General features: G+C 40.4%; 1 protein-coding gene across 2 annotated transcripts; it reads right to left on the bottom strand.

Moving 5' to 3' along the window:
- Positions 1-2,122: 2,122 nt before the first annotated feature.
- Positions 2,123-19,020, bottom strand: rbms1a (RNA binding motif, single stranded interacting protein 1a). 2 transcript variants are annotated; one of them, XM_061035148.1, is made up of 14 exons: positions 18,669-19,020; positions 15,905-16,065; positions 14,055-14,113; positions 12,947-13,038; positions 11,287-11,444; positions 10,619-10,698; positions 10,430-10,530; positions 9,783-9,832; positions 9,464-9,554; positions 7,060-7,110; positions 6,055-6,156; positions 5,376-5,444; positions 5,041-5,115; positions 2,123-4,262 (listed from the first exon to the last, which is right to left on the bottom strand). In XM_061035148.1, the coding sequence occupies exons 1-13, from the start codon at positions 18,717-18,719 to the stop codon at positions 5,047-5,049; spliced, it is 1,134 nt and encodes a 377-aa protein (XP_060891131.1). In that variant the 5' UTR covers positions 18,720-19,020; the 3' UTR covers positions 2,123-4,262; positions 5,041-5,046. The 2 variants fall into 2 exon arrangements, with proteins under 2 accessions (XP_060891131.1, XP_060891137.1); XM_061035154.1 differs by having other exon boundaries at positions 15,905-16,047; positions 18,669-19,014.
- Between the last annotated feature and the right edge of the window lie 644 nt (positions 19,021-19,664).

Here is a 19,664-nt window from a genome sequence, read left to right as displayed (position 1 = left end):
TATTTGATTGTTCATCCTATAATTGGACAAAAAGAAAACGTAAGTCCTTAATAGAAGTTAAATATACTTCTTATCTGTAAGGCAGATGTATTCTTAGACCCTCATCAAATCAATGTCATCAAAATCCATCGCCATAGATTCCATGAATATCTGTTTTGAATTTTGATTTTGCCTAAGAAGTAAGACTATTTTCCCAAACTATCAAAGAAAGTTTTATCCTTCAGATTGCATATTTGTAATAATATAGAAGCACAAAAGTTCACAGAATTCAACGATAAACATGTCTAACCTCGGACTGCCTAGTGTAATATCAGTCGTTCGTCCTTCTGCTCTGATAAAGTATTGCATTCAACCACATTTTAAAGGCAAAGACGAAATCATAAGCCAACAGTTACCCTGTGGAATATTTCATTCATTTGCTTTTAAAAAGGCTTCAAGATCAATCAGTCACTCTTTATTTGAATAGCGGCAATTCATGACAAGTGTTTTCCTGAGACACTTCACAAAAAGCTCTTTGTTATATATGGAATATGAAGTTACAATTTCTGAAAATATAATTGATGATGTGTTTTTAAGAACAGTATTCCACCCTGTGTGTTTAATTGCTGACGTCTGTCACACTGAATTAATGACACTGGATACTGAAGCAGGCCTCCCCTCGTAGCGTTTGTGCCCCGAGTCTGACCTTCGGCGTTCTCTGGGGGATCAGTGCCATGTGTCCCCTCAGCTGTGGAGACTTAAGAGTGAGACACAGAGCAGATGAGAGAAACAGAGAGAGACTCTTAACAGACATGTATCTTGTGTTCAAAGGATTGGTTCCCTTATGTACAATGGGCACTTGATTGACGTGTGTGTGTGTGTATTTTCTACATGGGACATGTATGTTATATTCCTGGAGTCGGCAGGATGTACGGTGTGTGTGTGTTATGGGGGTTGACACTGGGTGTGATGGCTAATCTTGCACCCCGGTGGTTTTTGATCCCTCTGACTGGTAAGAGATGATGGCATGGTGCCTTTATGTCTCTGGAATCAGCTGTGCTAAGTCTGAGCTTAAGAGGGGAGATCCGGTGTGAGAGTGAATCTACAAACGCTGTCTGCCTGAAATAGAGCAGGAAATGACTGGGACATGAGTGCACATATGTTGCACTTGTTGATCATCTGATCCACCAGAAGTTTGAATCATTTCATTTCGTCATACTATAAGATATCCCAGCTTTTAAATGTGTACTTTGAAAACCTGGTGGACAGGTTTGGCCCACAGCGCCCTCTGCAGCAAGTTATCAGTAGAGCACAATTAAAACAAAAAAAAATACTTGACAGCAGCCTCGAAGGTTTGTGTTTTCGTTTTTAAAAGAATAAAATGCTCAATTTGAGATTATTTTGCCCACGTGTAACACATTAAGATATATATATATTTTTAAAAGATTTATTTTTGGCCTTTTGTGCCTTTATTGGAGAGATAGGACAGTGGATAGAGTTGGAAATCAGGAAGAGAGAGGGTTGGGAATGACACGCGGGAAGGGAGCCACAGGTCAGGCTCGAGCCCGGGCCGTCCGCTGCAGCCTCCATACATGGGGCACGCGCACTAACCACTGTGCCACGAGCCCCCCCATGATATTTTTTTAGCGTAGTACTGCTCAGCATGTGAAAGCATTTGTGTATCATTTTCTGTCATTTTGGAGGTAGCTTTCAATATCCAAAATAAGCATTCCTATTAAAGCTGTCAAATACGCCCCCCCCCCCCCCCCCCAACAGAATATTACGAAAACAATAAAAAAAGGGTAACAACATATAACCAATCTTTATAGATTGCATTGATGTCCCAACACTGATAAATTCATTCACAGTCCAACATTACAGTTATCATTAGCTGTTCTTTTCATTTGGAGACAGTGAAAAAAACTGTTTATGGTGTTTAAGCATTTGCTAAAACCTACGTTAGCCAGCTGAACAATTTCAATCCAGATTTACATCTTCAGAGGAATGATGGACTTTGGGCTTTGCATTTATCCCAATTTTATAGACTCAGTTCTCAGAATGATCATCAGATCAATCGATTATTAAATTGATTTTCATAACATCAGAATGATCATAACAAGAAAGTCAATGAAAGAGACAGGAGTGGTTTGTGAGAAAGAGAAGAGCCTTTTATTCAGCACTGTTGTTATTCCAATGTTTTCAAAGGAGAGAGCAAGGAGAAGATCATTTGAGAATCAGTTGAAGGTGAAAGGGGAAGCAATGGGGATAACATGTACAAGATTTTTTTCTTTTTTTTTTCTCTTTTTTTTTTTTGAGCAGCAAAAGTTCAGAATGGGAAAGTACACCCAGTAAAAACTGGATTACTGCTTGTATTTTTCCGATGGTGAGCGTTTACTGCTACAGTACTAGATCGAGGAAAAGCACCGCGACCGACCGTACAGCTTTGAGCATTTTTCTTGTCTCACATTTTCAGTTCTTACTCTTGAAATCATCAAATTATAGACAAAATAGCAAATCAAACAATACATCTTACTTTTTTTCACTTTTGGCCCTGGATGTTTATAATTTACAAATCTTATTCCAAACAGCTGACCTTTGAAGCACACGCTGTTTTCATCCACTTCTGATGAAATACTGCAGCTTTAGAAGTACTTCATCCATGATTGTTGCATTTCTATTGCATGAGTTCATATTTGAGACTTAGTTTAGTCATATAGTCCTGCCATGAAGCCACTGTACAACCAAATAGTCCGATTTTTGCATAACTTTTGGAGAGCTTTACAATAGCAGTGTAACCCGACAGAGTGACTTTCATTCTTTTCAAAGAAATAAAGAAAGGGGAAGGAAAAGTGTTGAGTCATCTCAATCTGTCTAGAAGGGCAAAGGCAGAGAAATGCACCAAGTACACACATGTAGTCTGCAATCATCTGTTTCAAGCACATCGTAAACCAACTATTTTAGGGAGAAGCTAATAGTTTGAATCTCTAAAATAGAGCCTAACAACTGAACAACACTCATCATGTGGGGAAAAAGAAATACCAGAACAGAAGCAAAGACAAATTGAAGGTAAAGCAGAGTACAATGTTTCTTTGCAGATCAGGAAGAGAGACGCGGCATGTTGGAGACAAACGGCAGAAGTCCTATTTAGCCAGCTCCTGAGCGTGGCTTTTTTTTTTTTTGTTCTGCTTCATCCACTGTAGTGAAAAAGAGGGGCTTTACCTGCAAACCCCACAACAAACACCAGCAGACTCCAGCAGAACCATGAGGTAGATCACTGGTCACACCGACCACAAGAGTAAAAAAACAAAAAAAACCCTCCTAAAAGATGTCCGTAGGGTGTAAAACTTGTTGTTTCATAAAAGTACGGCTCTTTTTTTTCTTTTCTATGTCACACCTTGAAGTTTAAAAAAAGGAAAGAGTGAAAATAAGGAATTACCTTGCTTTGAGTTTGTCACCTTTCTTTTTTCTCAGTATTGCCCTGGGACTCTCATTGTCTTTATTGCTACCAGAAGACTTAGATAGCGAAACACTTGATATTAATCTCATGATTTCACTGGTACATTTGATTAATCAGATAGAAATATGACACCTGATCAAGTTCAATGAAAACATGTCAGAGGATGTTTGATGTGACGTAAGGAAGGCACCATTTTCCAATGATAAATTCATTAATCCTAATGAAATGGTCACGTGTGTCATCATAAATGCAGTTGAACATGAATCGATTTTTTTTTTTTCCAAACTATTCTGTGGTAACTTTTGAAACCACGATGAAGCTTTTCGGAAACTTTAAACTTCAGTGCAAACAAGTTTTTGCAAGGTTTTTCATACATCACAAATAAAGGAGCTATAAAAACCAAAGAAACTGTGAGGGAGGGGGTGGGTTCCTCAATTTCATGCATTTCTACATCACATCATACTGTGGGGCATAGGGGTTGGGTTGTGAAGGTGGAGGTTGGTGGGGGGGGGGGGGGGGGGGGGGGGGGGGAGGGGAGGGGGTCCTCTGGCATTTGTTTGAGAATCCTTGAAAATAGAGAAAAAGAAGAGCGTGTGGTGTCTTACCAAAATAAATCTTGTTTTTCGTTGTTGTTTTTTTTTGTTTGTTTTCTGTGATAAACCAACTGCTTGAGTCCATTGACACTGTCCTCATTTTCCACCACAAACATCGGGGCTGTGCAAAATAGTTCATGTATCTGGTCCAAACAGAGAAGGCGGTGACGTCATCGCGGTGATGTCATCAGCAGCTTCCCACCTGCCCTCAGGCTCACAGAGCGGTTAACAGCCTAAAGGTAATGTCACAGAATAGAAGCATTGAAATGGAAACTATAACATAATGAAGAATAAGTCAAAGACATACAGTCTTAAAAGTCTCATATTGAAAGGATCAGGTTTTTATTCTGCTTATTTTAAGTCCTCAACTCATAAATGTGTTTTTCATGTAACTGGACCTGGATGTTTGACATTAGCTGTGCATAATCACGTATGCTAGAAAGCTGATAAAAAGAAGGTTTTTCATATTAACTGATGAAGAATGAAAGTTTCTTCTTGAACGCATCTCGAATGAGAGTTCATACATGCTCATAAAAGCATTGTTTAACTAATTAAGAAACTAATGTCATCTACTGTGTGACTTAACATGTGTGATGCTGAAACCAAATACTCCAGATCAAAAACTTTTGACAAGGAGTTCCACTTTGTCAGAAAAATATTTACACATTGGTGGATTCTGGACTTTCCAAGGAGGGAGAGGGGAATGTTATTGATTTGAATGTTTCTGAGGATCCGTTCAGACAAGTATTATAATCTGGATCTTATCTTGATAAACTTCCCTAACATGTCTGCGGTGGATGTGATTATGATGAATTATTTTGTTCATATTCAGTCAAAGGATTGATAATCAATTTAACTTGGTAGTTTCATGTGAGCTTATACTCTTTTTACCGATGGCTCTGTAAAGTCTTAGTTCCCATGGGGTCATTCAATGTGGCCGTATTGCTGCTAATAAAAACACCTTGCTTTATATTTGACCTCCCACAGACTGCGACTGAACCGGACGCGTACCTGTGGTTACTTGCTGAGCTGACTGTAAGGAGAGGAGTTGTTGGAAGAATCCACTTGCTGCGGCGTGCCATTTTCCTGAAAAGCAAAGACGCATCTCTCATTTAGAGTGAGATAATCACTGTGCTTAGACTGCAGAGATAATTGATAGTTTCAGCGGTCAAACACACACACACACACACACACACACACACACACACACAAAGCTCTATGGATACCAGATGATTGGACTGACGTGGGCTGTTGTTATTTTCTAAAACAAATATTGTTTTAAAGTAAATCTCAGCTAAATGAACAGAAGGTAAAAGGCAAATGTGACACGAGTATAAAAGACTTACAGGTGCTGCTTGCATGGGAGGATACTGAGGCATGTAAGCTCCCTGGACACCGGGGTTGGCTGAAATATACTGTAGGGGAAAAAAATGTAAATGTAACTCTGTTGATTCAGGGTGCTTTTGAGATTCACCTACAACAAACACAATTTGACTTAGAAATATAGAAAACATGAGGTATGAGGGAGTATGGGCATCTATAAACTCTGTATCTATTTCATTAGGATCTAAATCTAGAAGCAGTCATAGTCTCTGATCATTTGTCATGCAGACATTAAGAAGGGGATTAATTCATTAATAAGGTCAAACCCACTGGAGCTCAAGGGCATCTTACATTGCTAAAAGCTCGACGCTGTGCCTGATTCTGAAGCTAATTGCAATTTATGTGACTGTAACAATGAACAAAGAGATCTCGTCTTTTGGACAAATTCTGCTTCACATGGGATTGCGCAATGATTTTCATCAGACGGTGCTCTTCATTTATGTGTTAACCAAACACAAACAAACCGTCGATCATCAGGAATAAATTGTGCATAGAAAGAATAGTATTCTGACCTCATCTTCACAGCTACATGTTTAACCACTGTCACACTTCATTCACAATATTTCTGATTATGTTCCATTGTTGGGCACTGTACAATTCTTTGAACATTTGTGATTTCTGATATCCCAGAATTCAGCTCACCCCTCCATTGTTTCCCAGAGACAGCTGCCCCATCTGCTGAGTAATCATGGCTGAGGGGTGCAGTGACATGGAGGGATCCACAGAGGGAGACATCACAGCAGCCTGCAACAAAAGGCGGACATGTTTATTTGTCCACAACATACAATACCTTAAACACCACATATAAAATACTACATATAGGCTGCAAAAACTCAAGACAGGCAGAGTGGAGTATAGATACAGTACAAGTTATTGTTTAAAACCTATCCAAAGTCTAAGAGATTAGTTGAGAAAAAAATACATTTTGAGGCTCTGAGGTCTGACAAAATGTATAATAGCACTTCTGCAGCATTCATTCTTATCATACATTACTTTGAGGTAAACGTTAAGTAGTCTTTGCCTCTGTGGGGGGGGATAAAATATGTGAAAGGTTTGATGTTGCCAGCTCTGGTCGGTTTTCAGACCGGGGCATATCCCTTTAAATATGACACCTTCAGGGACTAGACCATTTCCTAGTAAAAAGTGGGGGAGGGGGCAGATCAGCAGAGACACTTGTTCCACTGGAAACCATCTGTTGGAAGAGTCAAAGAGTCACAAGACTGTCTCTGCTTCAGGCATTTCCTGCTGGATCCACAGAGAGGGAGGCGTGGGGGGGTGGGGGGGGGGGGGGGGGGGCAGTGACTGAAAGTCTTTTTAGTTGTTCCATTTCTCTTTCAAACACACACACACACACACACACACACACACACACACACACACACACACACACACACACACACACACACACACACTTACAAGATGTAAATACACAGAGGCCTTTTCCCAGAAGTCGCCTCAGCTCTGTGCTTCTCTGACATTCTGACATTTTTGGGAAGTTTTGTTGGTTCTATTGTGTCAGCAGTGAGCAACACTCAGAGTTTCTGTGAGCTCAGAGCTTTAGAGGCGCCACACGCCCATTTCCTGTACCAGGAGGTGGTGAATGAGAGTATGAAAAAAAAAAAAAAAAAAATACTGTTATTCCCTTACCGGGTGTTGCATGATATATGGTTGATGTGCCACCCAAGAGTGACTCTGAACCTAAAGAGAGAAGAATAACAAGAAACAGATGGAAAGAGAGAGTTATTGGCGTGTCCAGGATGAAAGTTGTATAATGTAAGCTAACTTTCAAAAGGATTGTTTGAAATAGAAATACAAGGAAGATATCAGTTTAATAATACATTTGGCTGCAAACATACATTTGGACCGGATCCATCCATCCATTCACCCTTTTAAAGCCACTTATCCTGCTTAAGGACCTTGGTCAGCAAGGACAGCCAAAAAACATCCGCAGTCTTCATCTTTTCGCTGTTGCTCCTCTGTTATCATGATATTAGTGAACTTTAAAACTAACCACAGTGCCCTTAACCTTTGAAAATTGACTCCAAACTTCATAAACCTTATATTTCTGCCTGTTGTTCTGTGCCCACGTGTCTGATTTTGAGTTAGCGTTTGGTGAATAAACAAACTCAGTTTAGCTCTACAGTTTGCCATCATACCTGTGACCTGAAATGTTTGTGAGAACCTGTGAGCACATCAGCCTACCTCTCCTAAGGAGATTGAAGTGTCCGTGGTTATCTGGTAGCAATTTACTAACAGATACCATATTTCATTTTATTTTATAAGGTGCAAAGTTTTTGGCTTGACTTCATCACCTGTGACCAAAAAAAGCCGGCGAAGCCTCTGTTACATTTTTAAAAGCCCCCCCTCTCTACTGCTTTCAACCAGAAAGCTCTTTTTTTGCTAACCTTTAAACCACATGTCTTTGTTGTCGCTTCCAACTAACCCTCAAAGCAAAAATAATTATACTGTGCACTTCAAACTCAATGTCTAGGCAAGATGATGATGCAGTCAAAAATGGCTTCAAATGTTAATATGAGGAAGAGTAAGAGAAGCTGGAACATTGAGTCAAATGTACAGAAAGACTTGATGCAGATAGACTCGCCTCTTTAACAACATTACAAGTGGAACTAAATCCTGCCATAAAAAGCTGCAGGTGTGGTTAAACTTGCACTTTCTCCCACTGGTTGAGAGCTTTGGTTTGCCTGTTGTCTGGGTGTGTGCACCTGAATTATATATGAGTTGGGTCCTTAACAAAGCATCATCTACTCCATTTTCTTTCTTCGACATTTCAGCAGACCTGCCTCCTTCTTTTCATAAAAAAAGTCAGCATGGGTATATGCCGTTACTAGCTATGAACAGTGGTTCATCGCAGTGTCAGTGACGTCACCCATTGGTCTCTGAGGAGGCATTATGAAGCCCAACGAGGGCGGGCTTCATTTTGGAAATGCTATCTTTACCCAACTTTTGATCAATCTAGCAACAGAAGAAGAGGTGGTGCTGAGGCAAGCCTTAGGCTACAACGCCCCCATCTGTCATTTAAATCAGCCACGCCCCTGGATATGCAAATGCATGCAGAAGTCTTAGCCTTAACATAATGAAAACGGATGTGATATAAGAAAATATACTCCAGTTACAGTTTCCATGAATAAAGAAATCAGCTATAAAGACCCAAACCGTCAATGAGCCAGGCTGTAAACATGTTTATTTCTGCTGTAAAGTTGGACATTTTAATATGGAGCCTATTTGGGATTCCTTGTCTCCTGCAGTCAGCCTCAAGGGGAATTGCAGCTTTTTGCGCTTCTGCTTTGGCTTAATTTTTCAACACCAGAAGTTGCGGCTTGATTATGAATAGATAAGAACTCCTTTTCCGAATGCAAGGAAGCTCATACAGAAAGTGTTATTAGACTATGCAGCCTTTAATGTACCAGGTTGATGACCTCTCCGCATGACAAACATGTTTACTTGACAGGAATGTACAAAACATGTTGTGGGTTCATCAGAAGTACATCTAGGAGAGGGTGATATTCAAAACCTCCTCTGTGTGTAGCAACACTTCACAACAAGACCCCTCTGAGTCATCCCCATATTCAAATTCATTTCATGTGACAGATCTTGTCAGTGGTCAGAAGGGTTTCTGTTGCACATGGAGTAATGATTCAAAACCTAGTTGAACAAAAACCCAATTCAGGGGAAGCATTACTCAGAAAAGATGACTGTCTCTGCTGAGAAGAGGAGGAGGAGTTCTTGGCCTACTTTGCGTCTATGAACCACTAGATTACTGTCGTATTATGTGGTTTCAGGGTGACCAAACTCTTTGAATACCGAAAGATGAAAAGAAATCACTGTCACGTTGAGATTCTGGAGTGTGAGGTGTCGGCATGCAGCTTTAACAACTACTCATAAAGGTATAGCACCTGTACAAGGCGCACAGAAGCAGGAATACACCATTAACCTCAAATACAACAGAGAGAGAGAGAGAGAGAGAGAGAGAGAGAGAGAGAGAGAGGGGATATAAATTCAGCTCAGGCTGTTTGGTTATGTTTTGCAGTACCTGGTAAGCAGAGACAGGAGACATGTAGGGAGACATGGCCGGCTGCACGGCCATTATCCTGTTGGTCACTGGATACGGAGAAGAATAATACCTGGGAAACACACAGTATTTTTTATCTTAATGCTATTTTTGGGGCCTTTTAGCCTTTAATGGATAGGACAGCTGAAGAGACACAGGAAATGTTGGGAGGAGGGACGACATGCAGAAAAAGGGCCAGGGTCGGATTTGAACCCACGGTCGCTGCGACGAGGACCACAGCCTCTGTGCATGGGGCCGTTCCAACACACAGTATTTTTTTACATAATGTAACGTAACTTACCCATTCTGTATGGCTGCTGATGATGGGTCATAGGTAAGAGTCATTGCACCCTAAAGTGAGGAAACAGACAATAATGTGGAGTTACTCATGAAGCATTTTTAACAAAAATCTAAAACCAAATCATCTCAATGTTCAGTAACATACAGAGGTATGATGGAGGAGGACTCACTTCCAAATTATACTGAACAAGAAAATACTCGATACAGTTTTAAAGAAATCACTAAAAGAGCATAGCCTGAGAAGAAATGTCAGTAGTTAATATCATTTCTCTGTGGCATGATGGTTCCATCAGCATTTTTTAAAGGGCTGATTATATGCACATAACGTATAGTAGGTGCAGGGCAATCGGTAAACAGCAGGAAGATATGCCAGCACACTTGCTCTTTAGATGTTTGCCATAGATTTATCAGAATGTTTCAAACAGACTATGAAGGTAAAAAATTTGATTTTTTGACATTTTCCAGGTTGATTTTCAATTGTTTGACATTAAAAATGTACAGCCAGCACTCAGACTCTAGACATTTATAATTTCTTGTAATGGCTGTATCCATGACACAAAAATAGAAACTCAATTCAGTTGTCGTTCTCAGGTAGCAGGGAGGGGGCAAAACATTACTATGCATGCGAGATGAAATGCAGATACATACTAGTCTGAGATCTCCTGTCTGCCCGTTGGGAATGAACCCGCTGTGAGCATGTTTCTTCCTCTGACTGTCTGCAAACTTACACAGCAAGGGCTGAGAGGGAGCTGAAAACACAAAAAGAAACATGCAAGAGTCACTCAACAATCAATCACAGGAGGGGGAAGAGTACAGAAAGAGAAATGTCTTACTTACCCAGAGTTCCAGAAGCTATCTTAATAAATTTTCCATTGAAGTGGGAGATGACGGCGTTGCACTGCTCGGTGGTGTCCATCCTGAGAGGGGACAAACAACAACAACTCGTCATTTAACCACACAGAGGTAATTCACAGTAATATTCCATTAAGAGTTGTATCGTGACTCTAATGACCATTCCCCTCTTCATTTTACTCTAGTTCACGTTTGTTAAAATTGAACAAATATGTTTGGCAGGGTGAGAAAGAGCCTGAACAGGAGCTCATTATTCACTTCTTTTTTTTTGGCTTCAGTTGTTGTGACAATGGTTGTGCTACACTTTCAGATTCTTGAACAGACAGCAGGGACACCTCTGGAGTAATATGGGTTTAACGGTCAGATTGAAAGACAAGTTTAACTGCACTTGCATGAAACTGCATAAAAAAGTAATGCTTTTTTTTAATTAAATGTGAAAAAAAAAAAAAACATTAAGCTAATCCAATGCGACTGCATAGCTTAGCCTACAAATGATCGTGCCTCAGCAGTAGCTTCATAGCGTCACTGCACAGCTCTTCTTTCATCACAAAAAAAAAAAACTAAGAATCTGTAGGTTTATTCTAAAATGTCTTTAAATTTGGCTGAAGAGGAGAACTGAGTGCTCCTTTCATCTCGAATCTTTTGGGACGGACCTGGCAAAGCCCACTCCTCGGCTGTTTCCGCTGTAGTCTCGGAGGATCCGTGTGGAGACGACTTGGCCGAACGGCTGCAGCATGTTCTCCAGCTCCTTCTCATCCACTGAGAGAGGCAGGTTGGAGATGTACAGGTTCGTGGGGTCCTGCTCCTGTTGCTGCTCGAATAAGAAAGAGGACAGAGAAGAAGAAGTGCAATGCATGCCACATGTTTTATATGATTAAAGAAAGAGAGCGTCGTGCTAATAAACCAACCACAATCTCTCAAGAATCAAGAAAAAACACTAAAGGTCACTTTAACCTTAAAATCTCCACTTCTGAATCTGAATACATGAAGCATATTTTTTGGTTATTGTGATATAACATTACACACGTGTGGACTTTATACTGTGCAAAAGGCAAAAAAGATTTCCTCTTTGTTGTCAACACCTAAAATTTCTCTTTGTCTTTTCATTTTCAAATTATAATTTACACATTTCCATAACAAAAAAAAAGGAAATGAACATGAATATCATGACCCACAAAGCACCAAGATACCAAGACAACTTCCTTACATTGGATTTAAACATGTAATAAACAGGCAAATACATCATAAGAATAACATTAACAGATTTATAAAATGGTATTACATTAAACAAACTGGCAAATGCATCTGATTCGGACTAATGGTAGCTCTGCGTCATTTCTTGACTTAATAAAATACTCTCCAAAATATTATTTTCTGACACCAAACATGTCTGTGCGTCTCAGGGATTTGACATCCTCCTCAAGTATGTGTAAGGGTCAGAGGAAAGCATTTGGTTAAACATACATTAATAAGCTCTTTCTCATACATACACATACACACACACACACACTTCATCTGTGCTGTGCAGCTCAGCGCCTCTTCAGTCTTCCCTAGAAACAGCAGGAGAGCAGTGTAGCCTAGCTACCACGACACACAAACAGTTTGTTCCAAACAGCGCAGCTACATGCATGTCTCAGGAGAGCAGCGCTTCATCACTGAACTCTCAGCCGTGAATTTAAGCTCAGAAACACAGGCTGGGCAGGGAGAGAGAGAGAGAGAGAGAGAGAGAGAGAGAGAGGAGACTGCAATGAATTAAATGATGGAGACTATTTCCTCTGCCCACTGCAGGACAAATCACAGACATAACACTGTGTTTGTCATCTAAAAATATTTCTGAAAAATGAGAAACGGGTGTGCTTCAGTTTGAATTAGTCACAGAGGATCAAGAATGGCTCAAAGCAGCGGTTAGGATGCTATAGTGCTTCAGTGCAGCTCAGCTTACATCAGTATGCATGAATGATAATTGTTAATACTCAGTGACATAGTAATAATTCTGGTAAAAAAAAAAAAAAGAAGCTGCTCAGTCGACACAGCACAACCTCAGCAGGGTGGTGTGTGTTAGTGTGTGGTCTGGTGGTTCTGTGTGGAACGTGTCACACTGACTGACAGGTTCTTTGGCTGACAGAGACGTGACATCTGGTTTCTACAGTGAAAGTAAATGGGGTCACGGGAAGAACAGCTTGTCAGCTGAGGTCATGTGACCAGTCTAATGTCATTCTCCAACACACACCGGACACAAGCACACAGACAAGACAGTCAAAAATGCGCACACACACACACACACACACACACACAAACACACACTAAACTCACCTTGGCCATCTGGGCCTGTATGCCGCTGGTTTTCAGAGCGTGCACTGCCTTCAAAGCAGCTGCAGGGCTGTCAAAGTCCACAAAGCCGTAACCTGGAGTCAGTAGAACCATTGTTATCAAATAAGAAAGCCATCTTTTGTACATGTTATTTTATTATCATTTCTTATGGTGGTTCATATATACGGTTTATAATTATCTCTGATATTGTCAATGATGATACACCTTTATGGGTCTGTATTAACAATACAAATCAATATAAAAAAAAGATTTGTCTTTGCATTTATTTCTAAAATAATTGGAGTAATAGCTCTACATTTTTTATTTATTTATGTATTCATCAGTTTATATGTCAGGGACAAACATCTAATTAAAGTGCAACCATTGCAATGTAAAGTTCTCTCATTCCTCGTCTGTTTACAAAATCTTGGAATGACGAGTAGAAATTTACTGGGATGATTTTTTTTTTGGCAGGAGGCAGTCACTTCCTGCTCTCTTGAATTCAAAACGTCTCTTTTGAGAACAAAGACTAGTGTTTGTGTTTAACTGGCCAAACACGCATACTTTGCATACCTTTACACCATTCCCCAAAACAAAAGCTGATGTTTGTGATTTTTTTTTTGTGTGTTTTCCTTTCTCCCAATCACTCACTAGTTTCCATTTGTTTAGTAGAAACTATAAACCAGCTTGAGTTATGCAATCTATCATATTCTGCTTTTGATTCGGTTAAGCGTGTGTAATCATTGCTTTGTAATGCGGCGCAGACTTTGCAAGAAGACACATCCACTGTTTCCTGTTCATGGTTCTGGATCAGACCAGAGGACGTCTGGAAAGTGTGGACCGAAAACAACGTGCTTTCACATATCAACATGACTTCATATCAAGTGTCTTGTCCTAAAAGCATGCTTTAAACTCTGATTTGATTTGTTTTGACCATACAGTGAAAACAACAGTTACTTTGACACCACCAACAGAACTGTTTATCAGACGACATGCCGAAACATGCAGCTCCCGCCCTACCTGAGAATTAGTGTTAAACTCTTAAATACACTTCTTTATAGCTAATCAGACAGCCTTGAGAAGTGGTTGGTGAGCTAACGTCCTTACTGACCTTTACATTTGTTGGTCGTCTTGTCCAGGATCGCCTTTGCGGACTGAATCTTACCATACCTAGGCAAAAAAAAAAAAACACACAACATATTACAGTGAAATATCTTCAGAAAGTGACACTGGGGCTAATATCTTATCAAATGTGTCCTAATAAAGAAGTTCCTGTTACATCATTGAAAGCTGACTTCATATGAATTTGTAGAGAAGGCACTTTCACTTATGATCTCAGTTGAGTGAAACAACGCGTGCACAAGTACGTTTTTTTTTTATGAAAAATAACATGAAGCTGTTTTTAATATTGGTGATACCTGGTTATTTCACTATATCACCCCGACTTGTCGCCAAACGTTTTAAATCCAATTTCAGTGTCTGCGCCTCTGTTTTTATCACTGACTTTAAGTTGAACTGTGGCACAAGCTGCAATCTGAGAGCACACCCCAAACAAACAGAATGCCTAGCTTACATCTCCATTCAGACCTTGTTGCTATGAAAAGCGCTTTCATTTCTGCTTTGTGCTGGCAAACACCATTGGGAACATGAACAAAACACAAGCAAACAGGACACAAACAGCTGCTGCTGCTGCCGCTGCGTACATGGGCGAATGCCTCGCTCCATATGCTTGTGATTCACAGGGAAAGAGAGGAGACAAAACTCCAATAATTATGGTATCTACCACACTAACCGCTGGGAGTGAAGCCCATAGTCTCATGTCTTGTAGGCCTACATGTTCACTGGGCTGGTTCTGATGACTGTTTTTTTTTTTTTCCTTTTTAGAAAACAATCACTTTTACCAGCCTGCTACACAGACCATGGTAGAGCTATGACTTTTCCATGTGTGTCTCTGTTTACAGCGGTATGATGGTTGAAGCTTTTTCTGCGTCATTCTTTGGTCAAACCAATGTCTGCTTTTGAATGCTAACATTTTTGTTTTTACTCCAAAACTTTTGTCTAATTCTAATTCGTTTCTTTATCTTTAATCATTTAGGGGTTATATGAAATATAATGTAAAATCCTGAATGTTCTAATGATAATAATTATAATGTTGATACACTTTATTTATACAGCAATCTTCTAATTAAAGTTACAAAGTGCTTGTCTTGTGAATAACAAAAGAAGATTACACTTCACATCACATCAGCTGTGAAACCTTTAGCATAAAAGCTTAAACACACAAAACATTACATGAAACTTTTTTGTTTTCTCACAAAGACTTAGATGACAGGATTGATGCGACAGTCGTACCTGAAGTAGGTTTAATATGAAGCTAACACCAGCAGCTTGTCAGCTTAGCTTAGCACAAAGACACGGGGCTACTGCTAGCATGCCTCTGTTTAACGGTAACAGCATATCTTTACAACCCATTGACTATCACAAAGAGACATTTCAAAATCTGATATTTAAAAATGACATGATGACATTTTACATGGGGTTGGATGTTACCGGTCTTTATGCTAAGCTAAACTGAGCTAACCATTTCCTGGCTTTATTTGCCATGCCGGCATGAGAATGGCATCAATGGTTCTCCTTCCACACTTGTCAAAAGAGCAAATACTTTTTGAATAATACTTATTTATATAAATGGTTCAGTTATAGAAGAAGATTACTTTATTGCTACCATGTCTCAGTCGTACAACTACGACTCCACTGCATGTTTTAAAGACTGTATTTTTGGACGTTGAGGGTCTGTTGTCAGTAGGGAGACTTTCATCAAAACATGGATGGTAATAATGATGTGATATCTTAAGCCCTCCTTTGCCCCACGTTTGTCAAGAATCAAGCATATCACTTGCAAAACACTGCTAGGCGTACACATTTGCATTGTTCTCATGTACAACTGTGTGGTGTACTCACTGGTGGCAGAGTTTGACCAGGTCCAGGTCTGTAGTGGCAGGAGGCAGGCCGCGGATGTACAGGTTGGTTTTGCTGAGCTGCTCCAGGCCTGTGCTGCTGCTGTTGCTGCTGCTGCTGGGACTGGACGGAGTCATGGGGTATGACTGCACACAGGAAGGCCACTGTTAGGAAGTTTATGGGAGCTACATAATCTAATTGAATGCCAGGTCGACAGAGATCACAAGAGAGCACACAGTCTGACTTTATCATTTCATGTACAGGCTACTTTAGAAGTCATTAGCTTCTCTTCCTGAGATTACACTGCTCATCGATGATCCACAAAAACATTTGAATGATTAATGACCGAAACAGCAGAAGGGTCCAGTGTTTACTGTACAGACATTAAGTTCCTTGACATTTCAGAGGTAGACGTATATTTAACTTGACTACATTTATATGACAATCAGAGTTGCTTTACAGATTCAAAATGTACATTAGAAACGCATAATGAGCTTGTAAAAAAAATATATATATGGGATGCACCAATCTGACCTTCTCTTCCTCAATCAAATGGGTGTTGGCTGTTATCGAGAGGGATCTGATACGTAAAGTTAAATCAAAGGCTTTGTGCGGCACAGTGTGGAAGAAACCGGTGTCAGACTTAAATGTATCAGGCAAAATCAGGATTGTATGGAGAGTTTTTTTTTTTTTATACACAAAAAAAAGACTAACAAATTGCAGTCTTCAAGTAGACCTAAAATGTGTGAAAACGCTGACAGTCAATCTCCCAAAAGGTGGGGTAGCTTCCTCCTTTTGTCCTGATTGTCAAGCTGATACATTCAGTATTATGTGCGGTGCTAAACATATATTAAATATATAATTGATTTAATTGAAATAGAGCAGCCCAGGAATAGCCTATTTGGGACTGATACCAGATCAAGCTATATGAGTAAGTACTAACGTACGACATCAGTATAAATTGAATGTATCGATATATAAAAACATTCAGCGTTTAAAAAATTAACTATGCTCAGGAGAATTGATCAAATTTGCTCGTACAGTAGCACATTGACAAATCACATTTAGATATTATATTCTTTAATATCAACATAATCACCAGGGGGAAAAAAAGAGTTCCTACCTTTCACTTTGATACTTTGGAGTTCAGCTGGTTGGTAATATTCCTATACTATGAATGTTGGGTTTCTAGTTGTTTTTAATGTAGTACTTTTAGGCTGCCCTCTTTCTACATTAACCTAAAACCAGGATCTGAATAAGTCTTGTACCAGTGTTACGGTCCGAATGGCAGGTAGGTTTGACCTCCTGATTGTTGCAAAAAAGATGATTTTGTCCACCAATCGCAGCAGCACCTGTTCATCAAATGCAACTATTCTTGTATGCGTGCCTTTAAATCTACGTCCCACATCCTGCCGTAGTGTTTATCAACTGTTTTATTCATACTTTTGAGCCAAACCACCCCGCATTACTGCCCTGCAAAGCATTTCCTTCCCCTTACTCATTCATTAAAATAGCTCCGAGCCACCCCAAACCCTCTCCAGATCAGATCAAAGACAAAAAGCATGGCAGAATCACACCATCTGTCCATAACCAAAGGACAATCCACTCCATCAGAGCCATGCGTACAACTGTGCCAACAAGAATCCCTGACATATTCATCCACTGTCATGTGATGGTTAAACGCTCAAAGCAGCTATTTTTCTTTATTGCTTTTGATTGCTGTGGCAGGAACATCTGCTAGGCCTGTTCAAGAAGAGGCCTTACATTTTTTGTAGGTATGCAATTACCATGCTTACTTTGAGACCACCAAGGGTTCACACAAGGCCTCGGAGATTTTTACGCCTACTCCCATCAGAGGGCAGCTGTAGGTTGGTACATTTCACAGAGGCATCATCACACCTTAAAGCTGATTAAAACCTGCACTACACCTACACTGAGAGCTCGTTCAGGGACTCGCATCAGACTGCCCGCACATTTTCGTCCTCTATGATAATGCACAGTCCATTGTGAGGAATACATATTTCAGTTTTATGTGCTTTTTTTTTTTTTTTTCCAAAACTGAATCCACGATCGTCGTTTGACACAGGGTACAGATTTCTATCATCAGGGGGTTATCTATATTATCAGCTGCCTCTCACCTCTGTGCCTGCTTTCCATTCCAATCTCCCACCTAATTCAAAAAGGTGTGATGGAAAAGCAAAGGGCCCCGGCCTTCAATTACCTTTTTTTTTTTGTTCACCTGAGAGGTCAAAATGAAGGAGGCAGGCTTGCCCCCCCCCCCCCTCCCCACCCCCAGCACACTGACACACATTACATTACACTGAGCCCTCCTCTTTTGCATTAATCTATAACAAATGGACTACAATAACCGTCATGCATATTGACCACAGTGGGGCGAGTGACTGGGCAAACAAGGTTATATGGACGTAATAATTAAAGTCTCGGTTGTAAGAGCGACAGATCGGGTCAGCAGCTGGTTTTTATCTCTCTCCATGTAGCTTATCATAGCACCAGCTTCCCCTTAGATAAGTCGACTGAGGCGAGAGGATCTCATTTTTTTTTTTTTTAAGGACAATAACTCATGTTACGTTTAAAAGGATGTGATATAGATGCATATTAGGTAGAAAGGGCTTTCCAATGTCATTTGTGGCTGCTAATAGCCAGCCTGTGCTATTCAAACGAAGCCTTTACCGGAGAGGAGAAAACGAAGGCAGGAATAATGGTCTAATAAAAAATAGAAGAATTTGTGTGAGCTCTTTCGGCCTACCTGTTTACGATTGGCTGTCTTCAGTGGGTTGCCCGTGTTTGCAAAGATCATCCTGGAGGTTACAGATATTTTATTTCCCCCTCCAAAAAAATCGCAGCGATGAGCCAGTTTAAAGAGACGGGATCCGAGCGGTGAGAGGAGCCTGTAATATAACCGGTCGGGTTTAAAACATCCGCATTCTGAATAGGCTTGTTATTAACAGTATCAAAGCCTCGGTCCCGCATAGGTATACTGACACATCTATACAGTCAGATGCACACCAGGCGATGGACCAACCCTCTGGTCCGGTTCATTGATCTACGACGTCCTGCAGCAGACCGCTCGGCAGTCCCACCTACTACAGACCAAACCATCTCCGCCACTGCAGGGTGGTTCACATCAAATAAACTGCGTGGCCGCGACGTGAAAACAAGCAATGGTGGTTTGGTTTTTTATCGCAAAGGCTTATCGAGGCGGCCGGTGCTCGTGGTTTGACATAAAATGCGTCACATATTGTTTTTGCGTTTGATTTGGACGCGTACAATGAGTTGGGCTGAACACTCGCCGCCTTTCATGTTGTTGTCGTCCGCACATACCAAGCATTCTTCACCCCCACCTCCACCAACCACACACACACACACACACACACACACACACACACACACACCCTCTTCCTCTTCCTACCCTTCCCCCCATCCAACACACTACATGTCAGAGAATCAGGATGCAATGAAATATAAGCAGGGGCTGGCCTGGGCTAGAGGTCACAGTCTCCCTATAAACCCAACCATAAGAGAGAGTGGATTCACCACGAAATTAGAATACATATTTGGAATTAACATATAATAATGCAACCTTTGCCACCACATAGCCTATTATTTTCAGAAATACTTCCTCTTTTTAGTAGGTTCCATAAAGTAATGCATTAAGAACATGTGACATAAAGAGTAGATACTGAAGTATTGAGATTAATATTGCATCCTTTATTAGCTATAAATGAAGACAACCATTCATATA

This window comes from Labrus mixtus, chromosome 1, assembly GCF_963584025.1.
Source record: "Labrus mixtus chromosome 1, fLabMix1.1, whole genome shotgun sequence".
Classification (NCBI taxonomy): domain Eukaryota; kingdom Metazoa; phylum Chordata; class Actinopteri; order Labriformes; family Labridae; genus Labrus; species Labrus mixtus.
Note: the sequence above shows the minus strand (reverse complement) of the source record. Positions and strands in the feature narration are given on the sequence as shown.

Bases quoted from the DNA above. Each gene is read 5' to 3' on its own strand.
- rbms1a (XM_061035148.1), bottom strand. From the start codon at position 18,719: ATGATCTTTGCAAACACGGGCAACCCACTGAAGACAGCCAATCGTAAA. The intron at 13,039-14,054 runs GTCAGTAAGGAC...TACTGACTCCAG, and splicing joins GACGACCAACAAATGTAAAG to GTTACGGCTTTGTGGACTTT. The intron at 5,116-5,375 runs GTAAGTCTTTTA...TTTGCTTTTCAG, and splicing joins CTCCCATGCAAGCAGCACCT to GAAAATGGCACGCCGCAGCA.